Consider the following 19,273-nt stretch of genomic DNA (forward strand, 5'->3'; position numbering starts at 1 on the left):
GGGGTTTCACCATGTTGACCAGGATGGTCTCGATCTCTTGACCTCGTGATCCACCCGCCTCGGCCTCCCACAGTGCTGGGATTACAGGCTTGAGCCACCGCGCCCGGCCGACACATTCTTTTTTAATATAAAGTTTATTATATTCATAAAAGTATTGCTTGTTCCTGCAGAAACTTTGTATAGAAAAGTAGAAAACTACCCATCACCCTATCATTAGAACATAACTACAATTAAATTTTTGGTGTATTTTCTCGTTTTGTGTGTTTATGTATGTGTACATAATAGGTAATCTTATTTGTGGTATTTTTAACTCTTACAGAAATCAGTGGTGACAGATTATCATGCTAAACCCTCACTATATGTGGCCAGGCACAGTGACTCACCTGTATTATTCTAGTATTTTGCCTATAGGAGGCCCAGGTGGTAGTATCACCTGAGGCTAGGAGTTCAAGTCCAGCCTGAGCAACATAGTAAAATCCCACCTCTCCAAAAAAATACAAAAATTAGGCGGACATGGTGGTATGCACCTGTAGTCTCACTTGGGAGACTGAATCAGGAAGATTGCTTGAGCTCAGGAGTTCAAGGCTGTAGTGAGCTATGATTGTGCCACTGCACTTCAGCCAGGGCAACAGGGGGAGACTCTGGCTCAAAAAAAAAGTATCTGTAGTTTACTCTTGGTCTGTCTCTAACTTTGCTTGATCCCATCAGCATTAGAACACTATTCAGCAGTTTCATTGAGTGGGGTTGGAACCACCTTTTTCTGTTTAAACAGACTTACTGATCCTTTGCTTTTTCCCTTGCATTTTAAAGCTGCAATCTCTGTTACATGCCATTGAGAATGCTACTCTGTCTTATCCTTGGTCTCAAATTTCACACCTGTTAAGGTAATTTGCATTTTTAACAGACCAGTTCCTCAAATAGATATCTCTATTTAGATCACTTCCTAATCAAATTGTAGCCAAAACATGTGAGAGACAAAGATTTCTACTGTTAAGACTTTAAACTTAACTATAAAATTTTTCTAATTCTTTACTAAGACTCATTTCCATTAGCCTCATGTTTCTGTCCTCAGAGTAATAATATTAGATGCTAAGCATAGATAACTGATTACAGAGGAACAAAGTTACAATTCCTTTTGAAAGTAAATTAACTTATTTTAATTATTAGACTAAGGTCACCAACTGGTGAATTAACTAGTACTAACACCACCCCTGACTGCTTCTTTTTTCCTATCTTATTTACCCTAAATCCTGACATCTTGATTAGCTTACAGAAACACAAAAGTGTATGTTTGAAGGCTACGTTTTGGGATACAGCATCAAAAGACATTAAATATTTTTAATAGCATATATTTAAAATATTGTGAAAAGTTCTATAGCAATATACTTTAAAAGAATATCTTCAAAATGATGTCAGCATTAGAAAAAAATTTAGAAATAGAGAATTCTTATTCTTGTGTTTTCGCTGGAGCTCCTTAGAGTTCCATAATTTAATGTCTGGGAGCTGTTTTAAATTGCCTAATTCTGCAGATAAGGAGAGGAGGATATAGAAGTTATTCTACTACTTCTTGCTGAAACTTCAGGAGGTTTTTGACATCCCAGATTGTACTCCACAAGTTAGAAAATTCAAATAATAAGTAATTCTCAAATAATCTGATTGTAGTAGCAAGCATTGGAGTAATAATATGTTTGATTATGGCATTAGATGACTGAAGATTATTACACCAGAACCAGATGTATATGATGGGTCATTCCTTGCCATAAGCCAACCAGAATAAGCAGCAATTAGGTTATTCTGCTCTTTGAGAGAGTACCTGAATCTTGAACTTGGTAACTAAAAAGAAGAAAGTGACACCAGCTGCTTAATAAGCAATAACTGTTGTTCATTTGAATTACAATTCTCATTAGCCCCCCACCTGCTTTCTTACTGGTCTGGCCTACCTTCTTTCAGGCCCAGGCCTGGGAGTGCTTGCAAGATATAGTTGGGGTAAAATGTTGACTTTTGGTGGACACCACGGAGTCACATTGATGCAGATAAGGCACATGGCTGTGGCAGGATTCAGCTCCTTCATCAATTTTCAGGTTAGTATGGCTGAATCAATTATAGTTTGTAGAAGTTCCCCTACTGCAGACTTTACTGGCAGTTGAGACTGGGATCTTTCTTCCATGAGAGACATGGTGATATGCCACATTACTTTGGAATACAATGGTTGGTCATGGTTGCAGTCATAAGGAGAACCACCTGTAGAATTTGTTTAATTTATTTAAACTTTTATATTTTTAGATAATCCTTCCTCAGACAGTTTTCTTGGCTCAGGAGACTTAAGAACCTTTGGCCAGAGTGCAAATGGCCAATGGAGAAATTCTACTCCATCATCAAGCTCAACTTTACAAAAATCAAGAAATAACCGAAGTCTTTACCTCGATACCCGAAAGACCTCAAGGTTGGTATTTTGTCATCTTGGTTCTCAAGCCCTTCCTCAGATATAAGAGAAAGTGACTAAAAGGTATATGGTTATTACATTGGCATTTCAAAAGAGTAACACCATTTTTGGACTTGAAACCATACGGATATGAACAAATCCATTTTACATTTTCAACTTCTCATTTACTTAGTGCTGAATTTTGGTGATAGCCAAATCTTATCATTAGAAGAGAGAATTTTAAGTAAATCTTGCTGGATATGAGAATATGGGGACCCTTCAAGATCAATATGGCTCTTGCAAATCTTAAAGTGAAAATCAGTCAATCTCTGCAATTTGAGTAGGAGAGAAACCAGCATATACAGCTGTCATATGAACAGAGACTTGACTTAAACTAAAGCAGTTCTCTATCTCATGGCATTAGTCAAGTAGACCAGGCTACTTCTATATGTTAGTAAATAGAGAGTCACAGGCCAGGCATGGTGGCTCATGCCTTCATCTTAGCACTTTGGGAGGCTGAGGCAGGTAGATCACCTGAGGTCAGGAGTTCAAGACCAGCCTGGCCAACATGCTGAAACCCCATCTCCACTAAAAATACAAAAAAATTAGCCATGCATGGTTGTGTGTGCCTGTAGTCCCAGCTACTTGGGAGGCTGAGGCAGGAGAATCACTTGAACCTGGGAGGCAGAGGTTACAGTGAGCCAAGATCATACCACTGTACTGCAGCCTGGGCAACAGTGACCCCGTCTGAAAAATAAAAAAAAAAAGTCACAGAGAACTTTATCCCAACTTCATAATCTCTACTTAACTAAACTTACATGGATTATTAAGTGGGTTATTAAAGCCAGATGAAGTCTGGCTTTGAAACTTTTCCCTCAGGTACTTTATTATATTAGTAAATATTTCTTTTTTAAAATAGTATTTATGACTACTTAAATTCTGTTCTGGTGTATTTTAGGAATGTGGGATCATTTAATGTACTGGTTAGTCAAGGTTGAGCTTTATGGTGTTGATAGAAGCCAACAAGATGGCTTCATTTTATTTTATCTTATTATTTTATACACATGGACTCCAGGAACATGTATCAGTACTCCCTGGGATTATCTTCCTCACTTAAGTATATAGTAGTTCATTCATATACTCACATTGTGGAAATCAGCACATTACCAACAAAGCTGAAGATCCCTTGACCACTACCCACAATCTCAATCCCTTCTCCTTAGTGTTTTTCCTTTCAAACCTTTTCCTATAACTGTTTCTCTCTTAACTTTTTCTTACTCATATATAACATGATACACACACATACACATACTCTATTAAATGTGTGGTATTATTTTGTCTTCATTAAAGATTTTCTATATGCATCATTTAGCAGGTGGCTTTTAAAATTCAATAAAACCACACTGTTATTTTTAAAAAAATGTTATCACAGAAATAGTACATGTACTTTGGAAAAATAGAGAAAATATAGTGAAGCAGAAATAAAAAATAAAGACATCACGTTGCCACCAGCCTGAGATCAACTCTATAGTATCTTAGTATATATCCTTCTACATATTTTTCTCTGCCTTTACACATATATATTTTTCCAAAATGGGCTCATAGTGTATATGTTTTTTTGTAAATTTTATCTTATACACTAAATCATATCTAAATTTTCTCAGTTGACCCAAAAGTATCTTTTATAGTTAGTTTGATTAAACCGGTATCTAATTTAGAATTGCATCTAGAAGTTACCGGCTTTGTGTTTTATAACTAGAACAACCTCCTTTTCTTTAAATTACCTGACTTTTCTGTATGATATTCCACTTTTTGGATTTGACAGGTTGCTTCCTCATGGTGTCATTATCTTGTCAAAAAATCACCTGTATTTTTTGTAAGCTAGATTTTTGATGTGACTAGAAGGTGTTACTGTGCTTATCACATTAGAAAAACAAACAGTATCTTATTTTGGTTCTCCGATTATTCGTGATGCTAGACGGACCTCTTGATTGAGCAGCTGACAATCTGGTAGTTAATTGTACAGTTAGGTTTTTCCCCTGTGACTTGAATGTAATCTAAATGATGTTACTTTGGCATTATATGGATGATGAATTTCACATCAGCCATCACCTAACAATTCATATCATTTGATAATACTTACCTGATAATAGTTTTATTAGAATTAATGAAATAATATTTTTCTAATTTTATCACTTCTTCAACACTTCTTGATTGGCATTCTGATTGCATTTTTCATTAGCTGTAGCTATTAGGTTACCCTGAAATATGTCTCCTATGGGAAAGGCAGGATAAATGATTAGATTTTTCATTACCAGTTTTCAAAGTAAGGTTTTCTAAAATAGCCACTTCATATGGTTCAAATGAATTTGTCTGTTCCTTTTTTAGTGTCATTATGGATTCGGTGTTTTGCAATCCACTATAATGGTTATTCTTTTAATGCTCACGTTCTCAGAAATTTGGCTAGTGGAAGCCCCTTAAGCTTGCTTCTCTGACTGTTTGACCTTAGCTCATTAATTTTGGGTAACACCCTTGCTTTCTGGCATTGCAGGATGCCCTTGTATTGTTTCTTTAGAAGAGTAATCTTTTATGTTAAGAAACATGCATAGGTGCTGGAATACCTTAGAAACACAAATACAAAAGATATTGTAGAGAATCCATCATATCTTTGCCTAACAATTACCCTGCCCTTGCCATCTTTTCCTAGTTGCATCCACTCACCCTAAGAAAGTAAGCCTGTTCCAAAAATTCTAAGTCCTTGCTCATTTCCCCACTCTTAACACACATAGAAACCCTTAGAATTTGAAGATTTAAAGAGAATTGTGCACTTTTTGATTTTCTTTATATCTTGTCTGATTTGGATCCAGACTACATGTAATGATTTAAAGAATTGATTTCATTGAATTCAGCGGTGTTTCTCTATTCTGAGTCTTGAAGAAAAAATAAAATTTATTATGCTAAGAATAAATACCTCAAACTTTTCGGGTAATGATGGATGAGAAAGAGCACATAGAAAAAACTCAAAATTTACCGGGCACAGTGGCTCATGCCTGTAATCCCAGCACTTTGGGAGGTCAAGGCAGTCGGATCACAAGGTCAGGAGTTAGACCAGCCTGACCAACATGGTGAAACCCCGTCTCTACTAAAAATTAATTAGCCGGGCGTGGTAGCACTCCCCTGTAATCCCAGCTATTCAGGAGGCTGAGGTAGGAGAATCACTTGAACCTGGGAGGCAGAGGTTGCAGTGAGCTGAGATAGTGCCACTGCACTCCAGCCTGGGCAACAGAGCAAGACTGTATCTCAAAAAAAAAAAAAAAGAAAAAGAAAAAGAAAAGAGAAAACTCAAAATTGTCTGGGCACAGTGGCTCACATCTGTAATCCCAACACTTTGGGAGGCCGAGGCAGGCAGATCACCTGAGTTCAAGACCAGCCTGGCCAACATGGTGAAACCCTGTCTCTACAAAAATACAAAAATTATCTATTATCCAGGCATAGTGGTAGGTGCCTGTCATCCCAGCTACTCGGGAGGCTGAGGTGGGAGAATCACTTGAACTCAGAAGGTGGAGGGTGCCGTGAGCTGAGATTGTGCTACTGCCCTCCAGTCTGGGTGACAGAGCAAGACTTCGTCTCAAAAAAAAAAAAAAGAAAACCCTCAAAATTAGTAAGCCTTAGATATAAGACAGGGTTTTTGAGTTCGCAATATTCTTCATGCCAATTTGCTAATTTTTACCATTAGATAGTATGAAGAAACAAAAAATTCTTCAGAGGAAGTAAATAGGCCAGAAGGAGAATTTAATGACGCAACCTAATAGAAAGTCTTCTGGTTATTTTTAATGAAGGATGGGAGCCCTCTGTTGGCCTTTAAGGAAATTTTAAAATTCAGTTTAAAAGCTTAGTTGAGAGGCTTCAGCCTTTATGCATTTTTACATATGTAATCTTAATTTCCTCCAACAGGCGGGGTATAAGGGGCATAGGGAATAATAGAAAATGTATGTGTCGTTAGCATACCTAGAACCCAGGTTTTTTGAAGATATGTATTCTGTTATGCTTTGTCATACCATAAAGCTATATGGTTCCTGACCAAAAGAAATTCTAGATTGTGGATCCAAAAATACAGTTTTAAGTGTTCGATAATTTTGTAGTTTGATAGTTTGACGATGTAAGATCTTTTAAGTGGCAGAACCTGATGCAGCATCCTTAGATATCATTTATTTGTATCTTTCCCTCAAATGGTACCACCTATTATTTTACCTGTTAGTTTTGTTTGTTTGGTTTTATATTTTGAGAGTAAAAATAATCACTAGATTTGATTTATTTTACTTATTATCTATTCTTATCTTTCTTACAAACTTTTTTCCTAGTGGATTCTCAAACATTTTTGCGGGAAAGTCAAACCATCACTGCCATGTATCTGCATATGAAAAATCTTTTCCTATTAAACCTGTTCCAAGTCCGTCTTGGAGTGGTTCATGTCGTCGAAGCCTTTTGAGCCCCAAGAAAACTCAGAGGCGACATGTTAGTACAGCAGAAGAGGTAAGGAAAACCTGTGATAAAAGCTACTAAAAGTTAGGATCTTTCCCTACATTGAGACATTTGCTCTCTATTAAAAAGTAGATGTTTATGAGCTATTCTGTTTTTTCCTTCCTGTGCTTTTTCTGTCTGAATTACTTTTTTGAGTATTATCATCTATTCTAAAGGGATTAAAGAGATGTTTTAGCAGCACTTCATTATTGTCTTACTATTGTATCCTCTATTCCTGCTGGACAGCTGACTTTACTTAATCTTTAGTGTTGCCTGAATGGTTTCCCATACATCAAACTAGCTCTCTTTGATCTTTATTAGACCCTTCCTAAACCCTTGTCTCCTGTGGAAAAACTATTAGTCTTCCTCAGCAGTTTTTGATAAAATTTGATTTTAATCCAGGTGAGGTGGCTCACTCCTATAATTCCAGCACTGTGGGAGGCCAAGGCAGGTGGATCACTTGAGCCGAGGCGTTTGAGACCAGTCTGGGCAACATGGCAAAAACCTCTATCTCCTAGCTACTGGTGAGGCTGAGGTGGGAGGATTGCTTGAGCCCAGGAGGTCGAGGCTGCAGTGATCTGTGATTGTGTCACTGTACTCCAGCCTGGCCGTCAAAGTGAGGCTGATCTAAAAAAAAAAAATTTTTTTTTTAATTTGATACAATACCTGCTCTTCTCACTAGGAACAATTTTTCTTCAACATAAGAGAAAAATCAAGAAGCTAGTTAAACAATTTACATCCTTTCATTATGATTAAGATCTTTTTGAAGTTATAGACTCCTGAAAAGAAAGATGTTCTGTTGACACTTGGGTTGTTATATTCATTCAGCAAACCTAAAGGAAAAAGTTAATTTTGTGAATATAATAATAGCATATAATTTGCATGATAGGATGTGTGCACCTATCTGTTAGATGACATATTTAATGTACATCTAATTGTTGTGGTTGCTATGGAGATATAAATGAATAGTAATTACCTTACATTTAAATAGCATTAGGGCCTCCAGTGTACTTTCCATGTGTATTTTTGTTTTTAATCCTTTAACCCAGTGATATAGATAGAGATGAGGTAATAGTCATATTTCACAGATTTGGAAAATAAGGGTTATAGATCACATGACTAGTAAATGGCAGGCCTAGCACCCAGATCTGAGGAAGTTTGGTCAAGTATGCTTTCTGTTATACAATACAGCAATATGGTTCCTGCCCTGTGAAGCTTTCTGAGAATGGAGTCAAGAATTATAGCATTACATGCTAAATAATTACATAATTTGGTAATCAGTGATCTCTTAGGTGGTAAAACTTGATGATTTGTGATATGGTTAGTAAAAATGCTGGGCATATTTTTGGTGTAAAGTTTGTATTGAATCTGAAGTGCTGGGCATGGTGCCTACAAATACAAGCACTTTGGGAAGCTGAGGCAGGAAGATTGCTTGAGGCCAGGAGATTGAGATCAGCCTAGGCATAATAGTGAGATCTGGTCTCTCAAAAAAAAATTAGCTGGGCCTGGTGGCAAATGCCTGTAGTTCTAGTTACTCAGGAGGCTGAGGCAGGAGGATTGCTTGAGCCCAGGATTTCAAGGCTATGGTGAGCTGTGATTATGCCACTGCACTCCAGCCTGGGAGACAGAGCAAGATACTATCTCAAAAAAAACCAAAACCAAAACATTCAAGTGGAGGGTGGCAGAACTAGTAAGTCATTTAGCAGGGCAAGGGATAGACAAGAAACTGGCAACATTTGCCTTTGGTGATAAGAGCTGAGCAACAATGACGAAAAGGAGATTTCTTTTTTTTTTTTTTTTTTTTTATTGTTGCAAAGGGGAGGGTTTTAGTTTTGCTCTTGTTGCCCAGGCATGAGTGCAATGGTATGATCTCTGGCTCACTGCAACCTCCACCTCCTGGGTTCAAGCGATTCTCCTGCCTCAGCCTCCCGAGTAGCTGGGATTATAGGCATGCACCACCACGCCAGGCTAATTTTGTATTTTTAGTAGAGATGGGGTTACCCCATATTGGTCAGGCTGGTCTTGAACTCCCGACCTCAGGTGATTCACCCACCTTGGTCTCCCAAAGTGCTCACAGGCGTGAGCCACCGTGCTTGGCCTACATTCTGCAAATTTTCATGGCATCCTTGCACAGGGGCCATGCTAATCTTCTTTATATGGTTCCAGTCTTAGTATATGTGCTCCTAAAGTGAGCCCAAGATTTATTTTCTATTGTATCTTTTATGCTATTGAATTTTATATATAAGTTATTTTATGCATAAATAATTACTAGAGTTGTGTAGAACATGAACCTGGAGTTCTCCTTCCTCCTGTAGTGTAAAGAAGATGCTCAGGATTGAATCTACTCTATGAAACGAGCAATGCAGGAAATTTTGCCTCTGATTTTAGTTCTATAGTCTCTTAGTATGAAAATCGAGCTACCTGTACTATAGAGTAAGCCATATAACATGAGTAAGACAAAATATTGAGTTGAACTTTATTATCATACTTTCAACAAATTTATTTAGATATTTATTTTGGATATTACAAATAATCAAGATATAATACTTTTTAACCTTGGGACTAAATTTATTGATGGGAACTTACAAACTGGATGAAAAGTCACTTTCTATGAAATGTTGGGATCCTCAACAGAGGCACATTTGCTTATATTAAAGGAGGATGTATTAACCTTGATGCCGGATTTGTCCATCAGCTTCAGGAATATGAAGTCATCTACAAAATTAACTGTTAAGATGATGTCACCACTGCACTGCTCAGTCTTACAACAGAGTTTTGAAGAGAACACATGAAGAAGAGTTTAGAAATATACAAGTAGTGGTTGGGCAGAATGGCTGACTCAAGGGGCAACATCGAAAAGCTGTGCTATCTAGTAGGGTAACTGCTAGCCACAAGCAATGTTTAAATTCGTTCAAATTTAAAATTTAGTTTTGCAGTCACACTGGTGACATTTTAAGTATTCATTAGCCACATGTGGCCGGTGGCTACCATATTGGACAGGGCAGATATAGAACATTTCTATTATTACAGAAATTTCTGTCAGATAGTGCTGTTATAGAGGATATAAACCTGTTTGGAAAAGAGAACATACTTGTGACAATAAAAATGTAAAATGGCAAAAACACAAATAGTTTCTTTTCAGTTATATGTTGCTTCTAGACATGCTTCTTTGCAAATTTTTGAGCAACATTTTAAGATACTGGACTTTTGTAACAGGTGACAGTGATGGTTTTATACATTTCTTAAAAATGCTTTACAGTTTTATCATATGTCAAGCATTTTGGACTCAGAAAATTATTGAATTTTGTACTTTGCATATTTTATATGGTATAAAGCTATTACTTTAAACAAAATGAAAATTAGGAGTGTTACTTATAAGGTTATTGGGGTAATTTATAACAAAACAGTTTACTAGTGTCCTTAAGTTTATTTTGTGTTCTCTATTAAGGTTTTATAATTTTACAGTTCTTTTATGATGGAGCTTTCTATAGAAACATCACCTAACTGAAGGACTCCGTCCCTTTTAAAAAATAGAATTCAGTACCTTAATTATTTTTATACTTCAAAAAACTCATCTTAGTGTTTTTTCAGGTTTTAAAATGTAACATTAGCCAGCTCCTTTAACTTTATCATGCCATGCAATTGTTGCTTCTTTTCCTCTTAATATCCTAATTTTCTTACTCAGTAAAGAACAGTTGGGGCTTTTTTAAATTTAAATTTTCTTTTTTCTGAAGTAGATTCTCAGTGTGTCACCCATGCTGGAATGCAGTGGCTCAGTCACAGCTCATTGCCGCCTCAACCTCCTGGGCTCAAGCGATCCTCCTTTCTTTGCCTCCTGAGTGGCAGCAACTACAGGCACACACCAATATGCAGCTAATTTTTAAATTTTTTTGTAGAGACATGGTCTCACTTTGTTGCCCAGGCTGGTCTCAAACTCCTGGGCTCAAGTGATCCTTCTCCTTGGCTTCCCAAAGTGTTGGGATTATAGGTATGAGCCACTGTGCTTAACAACAACAACAAAAGTTTAATAAGTAATTTACAGAGAAAGATGTTTTCTTTTACTTCATAGTACCAGATGCTCCAAGAAAGAATTTTGTTTGAAGTTTTAGGTAACTTTCATTTTGGCAAAGCCAAAAAAGGTACATGTTTACATGTATTCTTTTGGGAAAGGAAGAGGTGAGATTGTCACTGTTTGCCAACAACATGATCTTATGTAGAAAGCCCTATAAACTCCACCAAAAACCTGTTAGAACTATTAAACGAATACAGTATAGCCGTAGGATACAAAATCAACACACAAATTAGTCATGTTTCTATGCACTAACAGTGAACTATGCAAAAAAGAAATAAAGAGAACAATCCCATTTACAATAGCTACAAAAAAAAAAAATTAAATTTAACCAAGGAAGTAAAAGACCTGTATACTGAAAAACATAAAACGTTTAAAGAAATTGAAGATACAATTAAATGGAAAGCAATCCTGTATTCATGGATTGGAAGAATTTATATTGTTAAAATGGCCATACTACTCAAAGCGATCTGCATATTCATTGTAATCCCTATCAAAATTCCAATGTTATTTTTCATAGAAAAAAATCCTAAAATTCATATGAAACCACATAAATCCCTTAATAGCCAAGGCAATTATGAGCAAAAAGAACAAAACAGAAACTACCACACTGCCTTATTTCAAACTATATTACAAAGCTATAGTAATTAAAACAGCATGGTATTGGGGGGAAGAAAGACATCAGCCAATGGAACAGAATAGAGAGCTTAGAAATGAACCCGTTATATAGGTAGTTGAAAGATTTTTGACAAAGGTGCCAAGACTACACAAAGGAAAGGACAGTCTCTTAATAAATGTGGTGTTAGGAAAATTGTATTTCCATGTGTAGAAGAATGAAATTAGATCCTTATCTCATACCATATATAAAATCAACTAAAAATGGAATAGAGACTTAAATGTAAGGCTAGAAACTAAAACTGCTAGAAGAAAACATCGGGGAAGAAAACTGCACAACAGTGGTCTGGGCAATGACTTTTTTGGATTTGTACCTAAAGTCACAGGCAAGAAAAGCAAAAGTAGACAAATAGGAATACATCCAACTAAAAAGCAAAGGAAACAACTGTGCAGAGACAACCTACAGATTGGGAGAACATATTTGCATCCATTCTATAAGGGGTTGATAATTCAAAATATATAAGGAGCTCAACACAATACCAAGAAAACAAAATTGTTTAAACACAGGCAAGACATTATCCTAGGCAAACTGACACAAACAAAACCAAATACTGCGTGTTTTCCCTTATAAGCGGGAGCTAAACATAGGGTACAAATGGACATAAAGATGGGAATAGTAGACACTGGATACTACAAAGGTGGGGAGGGTGGGAGAAGAGCAAGGGTTAAAAAACTATGTACTGGTGGTTGGGTGCCGTGGCTCCCACCTATAATCCCAGCACTTTGGGAGGCCAACGAGGGTGGATCATGAGGTCAGGAGATCAAGATCATCCTGGCCAACATGGTGAAACCCCGTCTCTCCTAAAAATAAAAAACAAAATTAGCTGGGTGTGGTGATGTGTGCATGTAGTCCCAGGTACTTGGGAGGCTGAGGGAGGAGAATTGCTTGAACCTGGGAGGTATAGGTTGCAGTGAACTGAGATCCGAGATTGCACTGCTGCACTCCGTCCTGGTGACAGAGCAAGACTCCAAAAACACCAAAAAACTTCAAATTGGGCGCAGTGGCTCATGCCTATAATCCCAGCACTTTGGGAGGCCAAGGTGGGTAGCTCACTTGAGGTTAGCAGCTCGAGACCAGCCTGGCTACCATGGTGAAACCCTGTCTCTACTAAAAATTAAAAAAAAATAAAAATAAAAAATTAGCTGAGTGTGGTGGTGGGCACCTGTAGTCCCAGCTACTGGAGAGGCTGAGGCAGGAGTATTACTTGAACCCAGGAGGTGGAGGTTGCAATGAGCCAAGATGGCGCCACTGCACTCCACCCTGGGTAACAGAGTGAGATGGTCTCTCAAAACAAAACAAAACCCTACCTCTTCGATATTTTGCTCACTATATGGGCAACAGGTTCAGTTGTACTCCCAAACTCGATATACCTTTGTAACAAATCTTGGCATAGTATCCCCTGTATCTAAAAGTTGAAAAAAGAAAAAACAAAAACTGAGCAGGAGACTTGAATAGACATTTCTTAAAAGAAGAAATGGCCAATAGATGTATTTTAAATCCTCAAAAACTCTAATCATTAGGGAAGTGCAAACTAAAACCACAAATAAGATATCCTTTCACACCTGTTAGAATGGCTTATCAAAAAGATGAAAGATGACAAGTGTTGGTGGGGATGTGGTAAAAAGGGACCTGTTGCATACTTTGTGTGGTCAGATATGTAAATCAGTACAGCCATTATAGAAAACAGTATGGAGAGGCCAGGCATGGTGGCTCTCACATTGCTTGAGCCCAAAAGTTCGAGACTAACCTGGGCAACATGGCAAAACCCCATCTCTACCAAAAAAAAAAAAAAAATAGCTTGGTGTAGTGGTGTGTGCCTGTAGTCCTAGCTACTTGAGAGGCTAAGGTGGGAGGATGGTTTGAGCTGAGGAGGCAGAGGTTGCAGCAGTGAGCTGAGATCATGTCACTGCACTGCAGCCTGGATGGTAGAGCCAGACCCTGTGTCCAAAAAAGAAAGAAAGAAACAGTATGGAGAATGGAGATTCCTCGGAAAACTAAAAATAGAATCATCATATGATTCAGCAAACCCACCTCTGGATATTTACCCAAATGATTTAAAATCCATTTGTCAAATAGATGTCTGCACCCGCATGTTTATAGCAGTACTATTCACAATAGCCAGGTTATAGAATCAACTTAGGTGTCCATCAACAGATGAATGGATGTAGGAATTGTGTTATAGCTATACAATGAAATACTATTCAGCCTTAACAAAGAAGGACGTTCTGTCATTTGCAGCAACGTAGATGGAATTGGAGAGCATTATGCTAAGTGGAGTTAAGACAGACAAATGCTGCAGATTCTCACTTATATGTAAAATCTAAACAATTGAACTAGTAGAAGCAGAGGGTAGAATGGTAGTTACAGAGTCTGGTGGGAGGGGGTAGAAGAGGGACATGATGGTCAAAGTATACAAAATCTCAGGAGGAATATAGGTTGGTTTGCTTTTTTTAGTTCTCTTGCACAGTGTGGTGAATATAGTTAATCATAGAGTATTGTACATTTTTAAATTGTTAAGAGTACATCTCAAATGTTCTCACTATAAAAAAAGTTAAATATTTGAGGTGATGAATGTGTTAACTAGCTTTTAATTACTGTACATTGTATTCATGATTTATATCACTCTATATGTTTATACAATTATAAATTTATCAACTTGTAATTTTTAAATGTACCTAAACTATCCTTATCTGAAATGATTTAAATGGAATATAATATATTCAATGTTTTTTATTTTTATTTATTTTTTTGAGATGGAGTTTTGCTCTTGTTGCCCACGCCAGAATACAATGACGCGATCTTGGCTTACCTCCACACCCACCTCCCAGGTTTAAGCAATTCTCCTGGCTCAGCCTCCCAAGTAGCTGGGATTATAGGCATTCGCTACCATACCTGGCTAATTTTGTATTTTTAGTAGAGATGGGATTTCTCCATGTTAGTCAGGCTAGTCTCAAACTCCCAACCTCAGGTGGTACGCCCGCCTCAGCCTCCTATAGTGCTGGGATTACAGGCATGAAGCACCATGCCCGGCTTGTGTTTTTTATTTGTAATAAAACTCAAAAAAAAAAATTAAAAAGTACTTCTTATCATTAAAAAAAAAAATTCTTGTAACTTCCAAATTAACAGGCATGTCAGTGAAAAGTTCGTAATCTTAACCTTTAAAACCATAAATTAGTGTAAACTGAAAAAGTGGGCTTAAAGAGACCTTGGATTGCTCTTTGGAATATGGGTAATTTATTCATGTTTATATTATATTTTCTAATAAGTCTGAGATTGTTTGGTATCAGACAGAAGTGGAATATCTTTTATGGTGAATATTGTCTTTTTTGTTTGTTTTGAGACAGTCTCACTCTGTCACCCAGGCTGGAGTGCAGTGGCGTGATCTCGGCTCATTGCAACCTCCGCCTCCTGGGTTCAAGCGATTCTTCTGCCTCAGCCCCCCGGGTAGCTGGGATTATTATAGGCACATGCCACCACACCAGGCTAATTTTTGTATTTTTAGTAGAGACAGGGTTTCACCATGTTGGCCAGGCTGTTCTCGAACTCCTGACTGCAAGTGATCCACCCACCTTGTCCTCCCAAAGTTCTGGGGTTACAGGCGTGAGCCACTGTCACCCAGGCTGGAGAGCAGTGCTGTGATCTTGGCTCACTGCAATCTCCACCTCCCGGGTTCAAGTGATTCTCCTGCCTCAGCCTCTGGGGAAGCTGGGATTATAGGCACATGCCACCACACCTGGCTAATTTTTGTGTTTTTAGTAGTAGAGACGGGGATTCATCATGATGGCCAGGCTGTTCTTGAACTCCTGACCTCAACTGATTTGCTGATCTCAGCCCTCAAGTGATTCTCCTGCCTCAGCCTCCTAAGCAGTTGGGCTGACAGGTGTGAGCCACTGCACTTAGCCTGATTTTTTTAAAAAAATGTTTTGTGGTAAAAAGAGGGACTATGCAAAGTAACCTCTCACACCAGTTATCTGCTTTACTGTCTATGAAAAAAATATTTCTATAACTTTTTTTAATCCAGTTTGGTGGAACAGTGAAAAAGAACTAAAATGTTTGATTAATTAAGAATTAATTTACATGACCCAGGTAGTCTGATTTCCCTTTCCTTCTGTCATCTTTTCACCCCTAAAAACAACCTATTGTTTACCCTCTTGTATTGTGATTAGGTTATTTGGTATAATGGAAAAGTGGAATCAAGGTTTACATTGAAGAGTATTAAAAAATTCTAGTCAGTAAAGTGCCAGATAACATAAACTTTTTTTTGTGTATAGATCACAATGGGCAAATCTCTCTTAGAATCCAATAATTTGTAATGATGCATCATTCTGCTGTCTAATCTTCACAATGGCAATTTTAGATGTTAATGAAGAGATTTACTTAATTATGATTTTAAAATTTGTTTTTCAAGTACTCATATCCTATATTCTCTCTAGTAGAATAGCCAATAAATACAGATTTGATATTCATTTATTACTGATAATTGTCTTTTTCTAACCATTATTTTTGTGCTATCACCGAAGTACCTGCTCAGTACTGTAGATAGTCTCTTTCACAAACAGTAGAAAAAGAGACCATCACCTTGGGTACAATATTAATATAATGAATAAAATAATTGGGTTTTCTTTTCACACAAAAGATTGCAAGTTTGTTTTTCTCAAGTTCATTCTTTAACCAAATGCTCAGTTGTTTCCTTTTCTTATCACTCAGCTATTCAAGCTTAAGGGTAGTTTTTTGTCATATGTAGTTGTCTCACTTCACAGTTCAAGTGTATTATAGTAGATCAGTAACATTATCCTGACAGGGCAATTATAATTTGCTAAGGAGCAAAAACAGAAAGATTCAAGAAGAAAAAATGTAGTGCCTATTTATCCTTATGTAGTTAATTTTGTAATTCATTTCACTTTTAACATACTTTAGTAATTGAAAAAAATATGTACAAATACTTAGGCACATATTGAAATATCAGAGTACAAGATGCTGCTAACCCAGACCATAATGTTTAAAATTATTTTGTGAGGATTGATGGTTGTATAAACCTGTATGTAAGATTAAAAATAAATTGCTAGGGCATATTACTAATACTGGTGAACCACAGCCCATTGAGTCAGGGGATCTGTTTAGAATTGATGCTTTACCAGGGTTATAAATCCTTATATAATCTGGTTCTCTGTCAGGTGATCTAATGTCTTCCTACTCTTCTCATTCACATGGACCTTACTATTTTTGGAACACATTAAGCACCTTCCTCTCTCAGGGCTTTGCATTTGTTGTTCCTCTGTTTGGAATATTCTTTTATATCACTAACTTCTTCCCTTGGCTTTACATTTCTGCTGAACCTTTTTAGAGAAATCTTACCTGTTCCTGCTGCTTTCCTTCCGTCACTTTCCATTCTCTTATCTTCTGATTTGCTGCATACTACCTGACTAGTTCTTTGTTTAATTCCTTTCACTGCAATATTATCTCCACAAAGGCAGGAACTTTATTTTATTCAATGCATTATTATCTTTAGTGACTGGAGCATAGTAAATGTTCATGTCCGTGAATGAATGTTATGGAATATGTGGTTTTCCCTAAATGTAGTATTGGGGCTTACAGGAAAAATACATAAATAAATGCTGGAGATGAAAATTGTCTCTGGAAAGTACCTGGGCTTGGATAACATAGAAAATTGTTGGCAGGATATTCCACTCTAACTGATCTTGACTATTCTGGTTAATTCCTTGTGATTTTTCTAACAGGTTTCAGGAATCAAGGGATTTGTTGGAATCCTAATTTAGAGGTCCTTTATTTCTGGGACTCTTTTTTGACTCAGAAGTGATTGCCTGCTGGCTTTCTGGTTTTGTAGCCTATAGCTTCTCTGCACTATTATTTACACATGTGTATATATGTGCCATAATTTTTCAAAATATATTATCTGGTATTTACTCAACTTCTATTTTACAGACTTGATAATTTTCTTTTTTTTGAGATGAAATTTTGCTCTTGTTGCCCAGGCTGGAGTGCAGTGGTGCAATCTCGGCTCACTGCAACAGCTGCCTCCCAGGTTTAACTGATTCTCCTGACTCAGCCTCCCGAGTGGTTGGGACTACAGGCATGCGCCACCATGCACAGCTAATTTTGTATTTTTAGCAGAGATGGTGTTTCTCCATGTTTGTCAGGCTGGTCTTGAGCTCCCGACCTCAGGTGATCCGCTTACCTCGACCTCCCAAAGTGCTGGGATTACAGGCATGAGCCACTGCACCTGGCCCAATTTTCTTTTTCTTTTTTTTGAGACAGTATCTTACCTTGCTCCCAGGCTGGAGTGTAGTGGTATGATCTTGGCTCACTGCATGCCACCTTTGCCTCCTGGTTCAAGTGATTCCCCTGCCTCAGCCTCCCCAGTAGCTGGGACCACAGACATGTGCCACCACAGCCAGCTAACTTTTAGTTTTTCTTCTGTAGAAATGAGGGTCTCACTTTGTTGACCGGGCTAGTTTTGAACTTCTAGCCTAAAGTGATCCTCCTGCCTTGGCCTCCCAAAATGCTGTAATTACAGGCATGAACCACTGTGTCAGGCCCGTAATTCTTAATTATCTTCAGGATTCTGCCTGAGCTTTGGCAGAGCTAGGATTCCATTTACATGCTAGTTTGAGAGATATTTGCCTTATTGGATGTGTTTAAACTGGTTTTTTTTTTTTTCCTTATAGACAGTTCAAGAAGAAGAAAGAGAGATTTACAGACAGCTGCTACAGATGGTCACAGGGAAACAGTTTTCTATAGCCAAACCAACCACACATTTTCCTTTACACCTGTGAGTCACGGAAACCTATTTCAGATGAATTTAATTCTACAGTTTATTATTTGATGTTGAAACAATATTCTTCTCTTGCTAGGTCTCGATGTCTTAGTTCCAGTAAAAATACTTTGAAATACTCACTGTTTAAAAATGGAAATTCTTGTGCATCTCAGATCATTGGTTCTGATACTTCATCATCTGGATCTGCCAGCATTTTAACTACACAGGAACAGCTGTCCCACAGTGTATATTCCCTATCTTCCTATACCCCAGATGTTACTGCTTTTGGATCCAAAGATTCTGATACTCTTCATCAACCCCATCATCACCACTCTGCTCCACATCAGCCAGATAACTTAGCAGCTTCAAATACACAATCTGAAGGTAAACATGGTATCATATAACTATATTTTTAGTCTTGATAGCCAATTAACTGTTTATTAGCTCTATTACAGGCAACATTATAATATACATAGAAATCAACATACACAGTTTGAGCATCCTAAATCTGAAAATATGAAATCCAAAATGTTCCAAAATCTGAAACGTTTTGAATACCAATATGATACTCTAAGGAAGTGCTTTTTGGGATTTTGGATATTTGGATTTGGGATGCTCAAATTGTATAATGCAAATATTTAAAAATCAAAATCCAAAATTTGAAACTTCTGGTCCCAAGCATTTTGGATAAGGGATATTGAACTTGTAAGACATGTACTTATACACTTTAAATACATAGGATTGAGTTAACCATGGTATGAGTAAGCTAAACCCACAAATAAGTTATTCTTTTTTTTTTTTTTTTTTTTT

At 37.3% G+C, this 19,273-nt stretch overlaps 1 protein-coding gene and 1 non-coding gene across 4 annotated transcripts in view; one reads left to right on the forward strand and one right to left on the reverse strand.

Annotated features, from left to right (window-relative positions):
* The window catches only part of SENP1 (SUMO specific peptidase 1), a 66,911-nt gene that overhangs the window by 15,755 nt on the left and 31,883 nt on the right, over positions 1-19,273 (forward strand). For all 3 annotated transcript variants that reach the window (XM_017529215.2, XM_017529199.2, XM_017529189.2), the window contains 4 exons: positions 2,284-2,443; positions 6,784-6,955; positions 18,375-18,478; positions 18,561-18,847. In XM_017529215.2, coding sequence (XP_017384704.1) covers positions 2,284-2,443; positions 6,784-6,955; positions 18,375-18,478; positions 18,561-18,847 — 723 coding nt within the window. The remainder of the gene's footprint in view (positions 1-2,283; positions 2,444-6,783; positions 6,956-18,374; positions 18,479-18,560; positions 18,848-19,273) is intronic.
* LOC119471554 lies at positions 9,033-9,139 on the reverse strand. The gene has a single exon (XR_005200628.1). It is a non-coding gene; the product is annotated as a U6 spliceosomal RNA (small nuclear RNA).

This window comes from Cebus imitator, unplaced genomic scaffold (assembly GCF_001604975.1).
Source record: "Cebus imitator isolate Cc_AM_T3 unplaced genomic scaffold, Cebus_imitator-1.0 Scaffold2, whole genome shotgun sequence".
NCBI classification, from domain to species: domain Eukaryota; kingdom Metazoa; phylum Chordata; class Mammalia; order Primates; family Cebidae; genus Cebus; species Cebus imitator.